Source organism: Clarias gariepinus, chromosome 8, assembly GCF_024256425.1.
Source record: "Clarias gariepinus isolate MV-2021 ecotype Netherlands chromosome 8, CGAR_prim_01v2, whole genome shotgun sequence".
In the NCBI taxonomy this organism is placed as follows: Eukaryota; Metazoa; Chordata; class Actinopteri; order Siluriformes; family Clariidae; genus Clarias; species Clarias gariepinus.
In genome coordinates this window covers 28,832,512-28,846,629 of record NC_071107.1, presented here as the reverse complement: position 1 = coordinate 28,846,629, position 14,118 = coordinate 28,832,512, and the positions used below count along the sequence as shown (strand labels likewise).

Genomic DNA, 14,118 nt, shown 5'->3' with positions numbered 1-14,118 from the left:
CCGCTACAGGAATAACACTGCTCTCACACTCTCTAACCCTCTCTAAAGTCTGGATGCGCTCCTCTAATGCTAATATCTTCTCCGTCAGAGTGCTCACTAACACACACCTATCACAAATAACATTACCACTAACAACGGAGGAAGAATGTCTAAACATCCTGCACTCTACACTCTGAACAAGCTGAATATTAGATATGATATCGTACCTGAGTCGGATTTTAGTTGTTTGGAGCTGAATTCCGTTTGTTGTTTTTAGGTAAAGAAACTCGCGCGTTCTCCAAAAAGCGCAGGAAAAGGCGAAGCCAAATAGTGTGAAGATGTAAAAACTAGTTGCTATTAATATTATTATTGTATAAATGAAAAAGCTATGTAATTTTAAACGCTGATACAAACGCGAAACTTTCGCGGCAACGATACAAAAACGTTAGAATGCAGCTATCCAGTCATCCACAAATGCTTTAGTGAGGTTAGCCACTGATGCCATGCAAAGATACCTGGTGCACAGCTTGTGTTAAAAATAAATACAAAAAGATGTTGAGTGGATTTGAACCTTTGCAAACCATGTCTTCACGGACACAAGTGCACAGGGTCTTGCTGAAACATGTTTGGGCCTCTGTGTTCCAGTGAAGGAAACTAAAGATGTCCCAATACCACTTTTTTTGTCAGCATGAATACAAAACTTACTCACAAAAAGTGGTATTGAGACATCTTTAGTTTCCTTCAGCACCTTCCTTTTCTAGCAGTGTTCGATAGCACAATGTGAGCGGAACTTTTCGGAAAGCTCGTTCTCTGAAGCATATCATCAAACACACCCTCTGTTGAATTACTAGTGCCTGAATCCTGAAACTGCTTAGCATGTAGAGCGACTCTCTGTAGAGTAAGCTCCTCATCAGTCCTTGTGATGTGCTTTTTCACACACTTAATCCATGTAATCTTCCATTTTGTTTATAGGGTAAGTGGTAAAAAAATAATAATTCTAACATTTCTTACTCTCAACATCTAAAAGGAAATAATAAACATTTTAGAAAATGGCAGCTTTGGTAGCATTGTTTTTGTCACAAGTGACACAACATGAGTTTAAATACGAGAGAACATGTGTATATAAATGTGTGCTTGTTTGAATGCATTTTACTCACGATGTCGTGATCTTTTCTGAGCTAACGTATATACCGTCTTTCACACTCACTTTTGTCACTATTGTCACATGACATGGCTCTGGAAGTAACTGGAAAGTAAATGACACACTGAAATACCAAGAGTTGTGCTGCTAACCCCATGTAGCAAGATGCACTGCTAAGCTAGACTAGAAATACAGGCTCGAGAGAGATGCACTATTAAGCTATCACACGAAACTTAATCTTACTTTTACTTGCCGACTTTAAACTTAGGAAGTAGAGAACTGCTTTTTGATGTCTGTATCTGTATTTTAGCTGGAAAGATCCACTTCAGTCTCTTATTAAAGGTGTGAAAAGGTTTGACCTCACTTTGACGCGAGGGTAGAGGACGTTATCGATACTAGTATCAGTATTGAGCATCCAAAGACATCATATACAATTTTGTGCCTCCACATTTGTAGCAATAGGCGAAGAACCTCATAAGAAGGTAATAGTCATGTGTCCACATATTTATGGCCAAATTTTGTGTTTGTGTGGGAGTGCAAGGAGTGCAAATCACCTCTTTTCACCTTTTTTTTACAGTCATGTGAAAAAATTAGGACACCCTTTGAAAGCATGTGGTTTTTTGTAACATTTTTAATAAATGGTTATTTCATCTCCGTTTCAACAATACAGAGAGATTAAAGTAATCCAACTAAACAAAGAAAACTGAAGAAAAGTCTTTTCAAGATCTTCTGTAAATGTCATTCTACAAAAATGCCTATTCTAACTGAGGAAAAAGATAGGACACCCTCACATGTATTCCCTCTTAAATTGGCTCAGATCTCACACAGGTATATCACACCAGGTGCACATAATTAGTAGATCGTTACTCTGCATGTTGAATGAGGCTTGCCCTATTTAAACCTCAGACATTTAGTTTGGTGTGCTCCTGACTGTTGAAGTGAGAGTGAGCACCATGGTGAGAACAAAAGAGCTGTCAGAGGACTTCAGAAAAAAGATTGTAGCAGCCTATGAGTCTGGGAAGGGATTTAAAAAGATCTCAAAAGATTTTGAAATCAGCCATTCCACTGTCCGGAAGATAGTCTACAAGTGGAGGGCTTTCAAAACAACTGCCAACATGCCCAGGACTGGTCGCCCCAGCAAGTTCACCCCAAGAGCAGACCGCAAGATGCTAAAAGAGGTCTCCAAAAACCCTAAAGTGTCATCTCGAGAACTACAGCAGGCTCTGACTACTGTTGATGTAGAAGTACATGCCTCTACAATCAGAAAGAGACTGTACAAGTTTAACTTGCATGGGAGGTGTGCAAGGAGGAAACCTTTGCTTTCCAAGAGAAACATCGAGGCCAGACTGACATTTGCCAGAGATAAAGTTGACAAAGACCAGGACTTCTGGAATAATGTTCTTTGGACAGATGAGTCCAAAATTGAATTATTTGGACACAACAGCAGAGGACATGTTTGGCGTAAACCAAACACAGCATTCCAAGAAAAGAACCTCATACCAACTGTGAAGCATGGAGGTGGAAGTGTCATGGTTTGGGGCTGCTTTGCTGCAGCAGGACCTGGTCAGCTCACCATCATAGAATCCACGATGAATTCTACTGTGTATCAGAAGGTGCTTGAAGAACATGTGAGACCATCAGTTAGAAAATTAAAGCTGAAGCGGAACTGGACCATGCAACATGACAATGACCCAAAACATACTAGTAAATCAACCAAAGATTGGCTGAAAAAGAAGAAATGGAGAGTCCTGGAATGGCCAAGTCAAAGTCCAGATTTGAATCCCATTGAGATGCTGTGGGGTGACTTGAAAAGGGCTGTACGCGCAAGAAACCCCTCAAACATCTCACAGCTGAAAAAGTTCTGCATTGAGGAGTGGGGTAAAATTTCCTCAGACCGATGTCGAAGACTGGTAGATGGCTACAAGAACCGTCTCACTGCAGTTATTTCAGCCAAAGGAGGTAACACTCGCTATTAGGGGCAAGGGTGTCCTATCTTTTTCCTCAGTTAGAATAGGCATTTTTGTAGAATGACATTTACAGAAGATCTTGAAAAGACTTTTCTTCAGTTTTCTTTGTTTAGTTGGATTACTTTAATCTATCTGTATTGTTGAAACGGAGATGAAATAACCATTTATTAAAAATGTTACAAAAAACCACATGCTTTCAAAGGGTGTCCTAATTTTTTCACATGACTGTAATTGACACACTTTGTTAGGAATAAAATTAAATAATATGCAGCATGATTGCTGGTGATGCACAAGTAAAGCATAAGGTTTTAAAATGCATATAGTGTTTACTTGGAAGACGTTTCATCAGTGAAGCTGTTAACTTGTATCTATCTGGCTCAGAAAAACTTTCGCCTACAGAAGAGACTCAGTGGCTGTTCTGGAAAGCTCTACTGCCTATAGGGAAAGCCTCTCTCTTAGTTGGAGCACTGTGCTCTCCAGCTGCCTATTCTCAGAGCTGTGCTGTGCAGTCTTCCTGTAGTTCCCCAAGACCGGGTCTACACTGCTAGTGTTGCTTGCCATAGCACTCCTGCGCTCCTCCAGGAGTTTCCTTGCATCTCTGAGACACGGAGACACGATTCTGGAGTGATGAGCAAAATAAAAATTATGATGTACATTGATGTACAAACATTCTCAGTTGCCTGCAGGTAGTATTCTGTAAAGAGAAGCAAATGACTAGCTCCAGGATATTCATGGTCTGATTTATATTTTTAGCTGCTTTGTACACCATTTGTGGTGTGCATGTATTTTATGTGAGGGTCATTCTGGTCAAACCGGGACTTTTGATTATGCAAAATAACAGGACACAGTTATATTCGAGGGTTTCACTAGTGCTTGGATAACACCAGGATAGACATTTTTTTTTTTTTTTCCTGGAGCCTTGATCAGACTGCCTGCTTCACATCTGGAATGCTGGCTTCTCAGGAAAACCTTTAGTGGCCCAAACATGTGGAAATGACTGGAGTGAGGTCAGGACTGTACTGGAGATGTGGCAATAACTTCCAGCCAAGTTCCTGTAATGTGCAAGTGGTGTTGGTCAATGATTGTGTGTTACAGTTCCCACAGACAAGTTGGCAACTAATTCTCCACCGATTTTCAAGGATCAGGCGTTCCACTCGCTGAATGTTCAGAGGAATGACTGAAATGGGCTCTGAACCACATCACCCAGGATCGTCATTCCCAGATTTACAGCCTTCTTTAAAATAAATTTTTGTTTTGTTTTTTTTTGGTTATATTAAAACTTTTGTTGGCTGTTGTCTCATCAGCGCTTTCCGTTCAAGGCTGCTATCTCCCCAGTCACTGCTGTGCAGGTGTGAACATGTTACATCAGTTCATTTGTAATTGTGGTGCAAGCAAAAAGGATCCACCACTTGTGATATGCATGAAGGAAGAGCAGCATGCAGTCTTTTGTTGTTGGTGTTGTTGTTTGAGGGTGTACTTGGTCCCGAAACAACTTACGGAAGAGCATAAACAGAATTGTTTGGCTTTCTGCAAATAAAATTTGGACTGATACTCTAAGGAAGTTTCTAAGGCAGAAGAAAGTTTTTTAAAGAGAATCCTTACTGCTTATGTGACATGGATTCATCACTACGAGTCTGAGAGAAAACAGCAGACTGTGGAATGGAAACATCCTCAATCACCAACCAAGAAAACGTTTAAAAGTCAGCCAGCTGGAAAATTGATGCTTACAGTTTTTTGGGGTTCTTAAGGGCCAGTATTGAAACATTATTGGGAAAAAGGTTCAAAAATCGACAGTGCTCATTACAGTCAGATGCTTATTGAAGAGCTGAAGCCTAAACTAATTCTTGCATGACGATGCATGTCTACTCACTCAGTGTGTTGACGATGCTGTCAACACACTGCGAAAACTTCATCAGAAGTAAACACAGTCATAGATTTGTGGCCCACAGCTCAGCCTAAAACATTTTTATTAAGGAGGGAACACAAAAGCTTGTTGACAGATTGGCAAAGTGTATTGAGAAACAAGGAGATCATGTCGAAAAACGATGTAGACCGCTAGCTGCAACCAATAGCCTTGTGGGATTAATAAAGTTCTTTAAATCTTGAATCTATCTTTTTATTTTTAACCTTTTGCTATCCTGTTGGTTCAAACATGTCAGTAAGGGTTGCATGTTAAGGTGAAGGGGCTCGCAGGAGGCCTATAATTATTTCAACAGTCATCTACAGTAGCAATTGATAAAAATTTTTGATAGAGGGAGAGTGAGGGGGTGGAAGAAAGGGAGTTCATTATTCTTTTTTTTCCTTTTTTTCCTTTATTCTCACTCTCTTTCAACTCTCCTTCGGGCTTTCATGCATTCTCCTGCACCTACTTCTCTTTTATTCTCTCTCTCTCTCTCTCTCTCTCTCTCTCTCTCTCTCTCTCTCTCTCTATCTCTCCAGCTCTGTATCTGTCAATCTCTAACCCTTCAACACATATGCGCGCACACACACACACACACACACACACACACACACACACACACACACACACACACACACAGTAAAAGTCAACTCTTGTTCCATGGAGAGCTTTATTTCCATATCATTTGCATATTTCAAAGACAAGTGGGCTAATTAATCATGTGGCCATTTAGCATCTCATTAGTCCTTGATGCTGGACCCCTAGCCAGTGCTGGCATGCCCCTTGTGTGTTCCCCACTCTGATCCTCCTTTCGTTCCTCCCTTTTTGCCATGCTTTAAAAATAAAAAGCATTTTTTGGCTGCTGATTTTTCTCATTAGCTTCCTATTGATAAATTATGTAGGACCTTTTTTAAATGTGGAGAACAGCAGCTTTTGACTGTAGATTTTAGTAGGACAAACAAATAGCCTAAAATTATATTAAGTCGGGAGGCTTCCATAATTGGCAGTTGAGGATTAACATCATACAGACATAAAGGTTAAATTGTATCAGCTCACTTCATCGTTCCTTCACATTCCTTTGTAGAATTATATTTAACACAGCACAAGAGTTTTGAGGAGAATTGATATAATTAACCAGGGTTGCCAGGTTTGAGCAATATTTCCACTTCTCCTCATCTCAAAAACCAAAACAAAAGGTTTGAAATGCCCAAATGAGATGTATTTTTTCATATATATATGTATATAAGCAAGGTCACTGAGGGGTACAAGCATTTCTAATGTGTGAACAATAGCCACTAATTCTAAATAATAAAAATATATCATTACAATAGAAATAGTTCTGTACATCATAGATTAGAGATGATTAATCATTAATCGAGTTAACTTTTTTACATGTATTATTAATTATTATTATTATTTTTATTATTATTATTTAATTATATGTTTATTATTAAACTTTTTTTTTTTTTTGGTTTGCTTGTTTTGCATAATGTTTCTCTGTAGCTCGCATATCTATGAACCTATAAAGGGCTGTAAAGGGCCTATACACAGTAAAGGGCATGCTCACAGTTCAGGCGGTGCACATTGTTGTATTTTTAATGACCTTTTTTTTTTAAATGAGGGCGGAGAGAAAAAGCAGTGTTTTCAACAACCTTTTTATTTTGTTAGTATATTTAAACTATTCAGGATTTGTTCATTGTATCACATGACTCTTTTTTTGGGATTCTGCTGCTATAACTGTTTAAATAAATCTTAAACTGAGAACAAATACTGTATGCATATTGATACCATTAACTAATAATAAGTAAAGATTAACAAATTTAACTAACAAGTTAAAAAAAAAAAGGTTATTTTGCACCCTTATCATGGACACACTGTCTACTCTTACACTATGGCGTTGTTTGCAGAAAAATGTTAGAAATATTTCTGATTGTTTGCTATGTTGATGTCATAGTGACTGCTGAGTATTTTTAAACGAACCCAATTAAGCGTTACCTGCATCGCTGACAACCATTAACATTTCTGTAGTACCTTGTAAACATTGGTTTAAATTGGCCAAACAACAACATATTTTATCAGTCACTCAAAAGTGGTAAGAACTATTAAAAAGAAATTTAAATTGTATGGAAATGTAAAAGAGGACTATGTGGAGTTACCTCTTTGGATAAGCTGACACTGATGTCAGTAAAGAAACAGTTATTGAATAGATTTTTTCTTTACTGAACAAGAGCAATATATATATATATATATATATACTGTATGTATTTTTTGCTCTTGCTTTTTTTTTTGCTTTTCATCATGCGTTTCTCTCCTATTCTGTCACAGAGGGATCGAGTGGGTTAGTTTGAACAGTTTCCTGTCCTTTGCCACCTCGGCTCCCAACAATATGGGCCTTGTGAGGAATGAACTTCAGCATGTGGACTTGCGCACAGGTGAGCAGCACACACATACAGTACACATAGACAGAAACCAAGACCAATATTCAAAAATAATTTTATACTAGTACCAAATGATATATTAATATATAGCTTTTATTCCTATCCCATGGTAATCCAGGCTTGGATACACTATAGGTGCATCTTCAGAATAAGATTCATAAACTGATGTACCCGTTTGACAAGAGAGATATTTTGGGGATAAATATTTTTTAGACCATTTTTAGTCTTGAAAATATAGACTTGGTAGGATTAAAGGTGTATTATTTAGTACTCTGGGGTCAGGTCACAAGTATACTTAGACCGTAAAATCCAGTTCCAATCCTATTTAAGACAGTAACTATTTCTGAACAAAAATAAAACCCATTTTGTATTAACGCCATGCAGGAAAAAATGACACCATAAGCAGGATCCATAATCCCCTACAAATTATTGAAAGCCAATAGTTTATTGGCTTTGCCAATAATATATTAAAAATAGATTTACATTTAAATTACTTTCTAAGTAATTGTGACAGGTTGCATAAACATTAGATTGCATGTTAGCACTTCTAGCATACTTAATGATTATTTAGCTTAGTGGTGATACAATTAGCAGACCAGATGTCCAGGCCTTGGAGAGGCCAGAAAGGTGGTGTTGGTGCAGATGCACTCTATTCAGTTGAGTCAAAACCTTCGTCTCGACAAAGCTCACTAACATTAGTCTTATTTTTATTTCAGTTTTTAAAATGGTGATAATTTGAACATTTCTATGGTTTAAACGAAGCAAGTGGTTATTAATAAGTTTAGAATTTTCAGGCTAGGTGTTGAGAGCTGCAGCATAGGTTTTTATATGGTGATTTTATTACCCTAGTGCACATTATTTTAGAATGACTAAATTGTGATTGGTTAATTTGCGCTTTTGTGTCACATACGTACACTTCTCGATTTCTTCTGCGACATACAGATGGGAGGATCATAATTTGGCATAAACAAAATGAAAACATACATCCATCCTGCCCTCTATCAACGCTCCAGGCTGGTGGTGGTGTAATGGTGTGGGAGATATTTTCCACATGCACAGGATAATGCACCAGATCACAAAGCTAAAATAATCTCAAGCTGGTTTCTTGAACATGAAAATGAGTTCATCGATTGAGTTCACAGTACTTAGTTGGCTTGTGCCATCACCAGATCTCAATCCAATAGAGCACCTTTGGTGGATGTGGTGGATCACATGATTCTCATAATGAGTGTGAAGCCGACGAATCTGCAGAAACTGCATAAATGCTAGTATGTCGATTTGCCATGAAGAATTCTGGCAGTTCTATAGGGAAAAATGGGGTCCAACACGTTTGGACCCCAAGCAAGTGAAGTGGATGGTGAACCTACATGCCTACCCATGTTTTTTAGGAAAAAAGTTATGAACCTTTGTTGTATTCCGTATGTGTTTAAGAAATTACTACCTGTTTTCCACTGCTTACAAAGTTGAATTTACAATAAATTTTTTCACTTGACCATACTTAATGCTTACCAAACCATGATTTCAAAACTGAGGTACGTACTGTACCAAACCATGCATTTTGCATGCCGTTACACCCCGACAGAGCATATCACTCTCTGACTTCAAACAAACAAGATACCAGCTCACACTCTAAAAAGCCAAAAACTTCCTTTCTACACATCAAAACTAGGTTTCTGAAAATCCCCAACCCGAAACGAATGTTCAGGACATCTATAACCGAAAATGCAGTGTGCATGTGTGTGAATGAAAAGCTGGAACACCTTAGAAAAACCCCTGTGTATGTGTGGACCAGGCATAAATATAAGGAACACATTCAGGCAGTGTCAGCCCATGGTGAAGCCCGTACTGTCAGCCAGCTTTACAGAAAGGCAGAATAAGAGAGAGGAATGGGCCATTAGTGAAATGTTTGAGAGGGCAATGGCCCACTTTGCTCATTAGTTTTACCCTTTTAACAGCTACATTTGGGAAATGGGGCAAAAGAGTGTACAATTTGGGAGAAAATTATTGCTCAATAACATTCTGTTTTGCTGTCTTATGAAAGCCCAATGACTGCACATGGCCTGTTCGTCATGTGCTGTGATGCTGTTTGTAAAACCTCATGCTGGTCTGGGATCAATTTAAAAGTGTTTTTAAAATATCCTGGTTGTTGTTGAACATCGCTGAGCTTGTAATGTGGACGAATAATGTTGTGTGATATAGTCAAGCACTCTATCCTCTATCCTATTCTCTACTTTAGCCAAATTTCATGAACTGAATTGCTAAAAGCTGCTAAATATCTACAATGCTTGATAATCATATAAACACAAAATAATTAGGCTGACAAGGCAATGAAGCCTTGTTTAAAAACAGTACTAGCTGTTTATGCATATCTTGTACAAAAGATACTTCTGGATACTTCTCATTCCACTTTTCTGGTGATATTTTCTTAGTTGCTTGTTCAGAATTGTGCCCACGTTTCCCAGCTCTCTCCTTTGCTCCATGTATGTCCGAGAGCAAGACTCATAATCACTTGTTCATGGTGGTTGATTGAGATTCTAGCATGGCCTATTCTGCGAGCTGTTTCCTGTCTGCTGCTCGTTCACCTTGATTAGCATGCTGTCGTAATTATACTGTGACCAGAATAATCAGTCAGCGTACACGCCTTAGATCCTTAAAATCCCTGCCAGACTGAACACTCAAACACAAGCATAGTAAATTTGGAAAGTGTTCAGAGTCCTATTATTTATATATTAAGTCTTTTACCTTGATTAGCATGATGGGGTGCCAATCTGTTGCAGAGCAAAACTCACACATCTGATGCACTACATGCAATTTGAAAACACCAGACTGTGTTAAAACTGCTGGGGGACACACACCAGATTACCTTGAGGTAACACATTAAGTTCAGGAAGAACATTCACACATCACAGATGGAGACAGGATTCAGTCCCCCAACCCTGGAGCCAACCAAGCCCAAACCAAGCTTAAACTAAGATACTAAGATAGATCTCTTTCAGGTCTGAGGGGTCTAGAGTAGAATTTTGTAGTCAACCCTGAGGGAAACAGGGACCCAGAAGAGAGATTGTAGAATGGAAGTGATAATAAGAATTCTGGCAGGAAAATTCTGGGTGTAATTCTGAAGATTCCAGCCAGAAATATTTAGGAAGTCCTTAAAGAGATAACCGCATGGACAAGTTATTTAGAAGATTGGCTGTATCATCGTTATGTTCCTTAGATGAAGGAAGAAGATTTTGCACAGGAGATCAGAACAGTATTTGATGGAGAAATTAGTGCCAACAATTGTCTGTGAACTGTTAAGTTTAAAGAGAAATGAAGGTACAATTAAAGAAAAACTTGCAGCAAGTGGATTGGAGTCCCATAGCAGCATTATAAAATACCAGTGTGCCATGATGGCTGGAGGATGGTGGGTTGTTGCGACAGGTTTGATGGGTCCAAGTGGGAGTTGGGAGGCAGCAGTGTGTTCAGTTACCCAACTGAATAAGCAATATATCTGACTGCATAAGCAATATATATTGTATATATATCAATATATCTTAATGGCATCAATACTGTATGCATAGTCAGATGTGCCACTTCCTGTCCAGAGGGTAAAGAGTGCATGAGAGGGGTGGAAGTTGTCATTTACAAGGACATTTTGGATGCAGGGCTTGTGGTTGGAGATGCTAGACCCCTCTCAGTTTATCTCACAGTGCTCTTAATGCTCTGGTTTCTCATTAAGCCTATCTCTCGATCTCAATTAATAATTAACTAATGGTAAAATCCAGCACAGAAAGACATTTAAAGCCTAGAACACTTTGTAATGATATGCTTTATCTCTATGATTTGTATATGTATGTAGACTCAGATCTGTTTTATTAAATTAGTTGTATTGAAGCACAATGCATTGTTGACTTTCAGTCTGAGTTACTCAGAAACATACTTTTAAGGACATTTCAAGGAACCACCGATAATGTAAAAATATTTTAATTCCAGGTGTTTAACCAAAAATATTATATTAATCAGTAATGACAGCCTGTTTTAAAGAGTACCGCAGTACCTCAAAGTAATTGGACAACTGACTGATGGCCAGATGTGGAGTGTTCCTTAGATACAGGGTTTCTTATATACAAGAGTCCAAGCTGAATTTGCATTTGATCACTGTCCATAAGCAGTGAACTCTCAATAAGCAGTTTACAGATGTGCTAATACAAGATACAGAGGGCATATTAGAGAGATAGCAGAAACAAATCGACAATTAAAAACTTTCTTAAAAAGATATTATGTACTGCTGAGCTCAGGAACACCAAAAGGCCTGGAGGACCATAGAAGACAACTTGAGTGGAGGATTGCAGAATTGTTACGTAGTGAAGAAAAACACTGTCGCAACGTCTATGCAAGTAAAGGACATATAATCATATCATTGTGTAAAGTGTTTACTGGGATGAGTGAGGGTACAGACACTGACCACAACCAGATGAGGCAAGAGTGCTGTTTTAGTTAACGCAAAAATGGAGGGGATGTAAAGGATATGGTAGGATGCACTGGTGAAAGAGGTGAGTTCATTATGCCTATGGGGCCAGCAGAGGTCAGATGACGTCAGTCAATGAGCATGGCTGATAGAGGCTGACGATGAGGAGGCGATTGAGTGAGAGCCCTTTCTTGGCAGTTTGCCCTGTCTCTAGAAATCTCCAGACGTACTGAGTCTGTAGAGAAGAGACAGAGAGTTTGTGATCTCAGACACCCAGGACATCTCACTCACGGATCTGCAGAACGGTGGATAATAATCCATTTCCAGACGTAGTGATTTAACCACATCCCTCTTGTGCCTTAATGGCGGAGCTGGCCAGGGTGCTGAATGCGCATCGTGTTCCCCTTTTCCTTGGTCGAGCGAGGGGCTGGCAGATGGTAAGAGGCACTGGATAAAGGCCTGTTATCACAATTGTGTGACAAAAGTCTACAATTAAGACACCCTACAGTATATGTATGTAAATATAGATAGTTTAACTCAAGACTTAAAGCACTGACAATACACAAAAACAGAAAGGTCACATTAGGCTTCATATAAGAATGACAGGAGAAGAAGTGTGTAGAGAAGGACAGAAAGGGCTTATGCTCCAAAACACACCGCATCATCTTTCAAATATCCTGGAGGCTTAAGGCATGGACATTTATGGTTGTGTGGTATTTATTGGTGATGTGATCGCTGATACTAATAGAAAGATGAATTCTGAAGTGTACAAAGCTATACTTTCTGCTCAGATTCATTCAACTGCTGCTACTGTAGGACAGTGCGTTATAGTACAGATGAATAATGATTCAAAATGTACTGCAAAAAAACTGGAATCTTTTTAAAGGGCTGACTCAAGCTTATGAACTCAATCCAATTGAACTGTTTTTCACTTACTGAAGACAAAATTGAAGGCAGAATAACCCACAGACAAACAGCTGCCGAATGTGGCTGCATTAAACGCCTGCTAAAGCATCATAAGGGAGGAAACTTTATTTAACGTATCAAAATAATCCTGATGTTTATGGTTGTTAGTTTTTTTTAGTTATTTTTGAGGCTGTGGTAAGGATGATTTACAAAATCTACACGAAGATCACATCTTGATTACAAATTCATTTTATGTTTGAAATCCGAAAAAAAAACGTAAGGGGCAAAAAAATAAAAAATAAAGACAGTTGTGTTACTTTTAACACACGGATAGACCTGACTGTATGTTTAATTAGTCTTAATTCTCTATAACTGAGGTGTTGAGTTCTGTCAGAACAATGAATAAAACCATAAAAATTGCATGATGATTATTTTTAAGTCCTCCTTTTTTTGATTGTTCGTTTGTTTTTACATTCATTGTAAACAATCCTTTTTTATTTTGGTCTCTGTAAACTGTGATAAATTGCCATAAACTTGTACACTCTTTAATTCTTTCCAGTCTTGTCCAACTAATCCTGAAAAGTGACATATTGCAGTGATGTTCTTGAGGCTTAATCCACACCAATCCCCATTTCAGAAAATGTTAAAACGTACTGTTGGCTGAGAGATTTATTTTATAATAAGTTGGCTTTTGGAGTGTAAACATCTTTCTTCGACATGTTTGACTGTTTTCACTTAAAAAAAAAAAAAACTGATTTCATGGGTTTCATCAGTCTTTACCTTTCCCTGTAATGAGAAAGTGGGGGGATGGGAATCCGGTGCTAAAAAACATGATCAGAATGATTACTATGATGGGCTAATAATTGCAATAAATGTTCTGATAGAATTATTATTACCAAGCTAAGAAATGATAGAAAGCCTGAATCCTCATCTCTCTCTCTCTTTCTCTCTCTCTCTCTCACAGGCAGGTGCTTTGCATTCCGAGGCGAGCGCGGCAATGATGAGCCAGCCATCGAAATGATTAAAGTGTCGCATCTAAAGTGAGCAAGACCCACAAACACACTTTTCTCATTCTCCCTCAATCCCTCCAGGACGATTGGAAGACTTGGGTGCTGAGGGCTTCCTCCTAGGAGTTGGCTTGTGATTAATGTCTCTCATTTCACTCTTGACACACATGGTGGAGTATTTCAGAAAAAGGGGCAACCCAGACATGATTTTAATCAAGTCACAACAGACACAGCTGACATTGGGGATGGATTCTTCAACCTTTTTGTCATTGTTTGGCTTCTTTCAGTTTGTCACAGAAGGCTGTCCTGCTTCATTAGGGTTTCAATGAAATG

The 14,118-nt window shown here is 38.5% G+C and overlaps 1 protein-coding gene across 2 annotated transcripts in view; it reads left to right on the top strand.

Moving 5' to 3' along the window:
- Nucleotides 1–14,118, top strand: part of wdr11 (WD repeat domain 11) — a 126,974-nt gene that overhangs the window by 70,876 nt on the left and 41,980 nt on the right. For both annotated transcript variants that reach the window (XM_053502088.1, XM_053502087.1), the window contains exons 12-13: nucleotides 7,313–7,419; nucleotides 13,743–13,818. In XM_053502088.1, coding sequence (XP_053358063.1) covers nucleotides 7,313–7,419; nucleotides 13,743–13,818 — 183 coding nt within the window. The remainder of the gene's footprint in view (nucleotides 1–7,312; nucleotides 7,420–13,742; nucleotides 13,819–14,118) is intronic.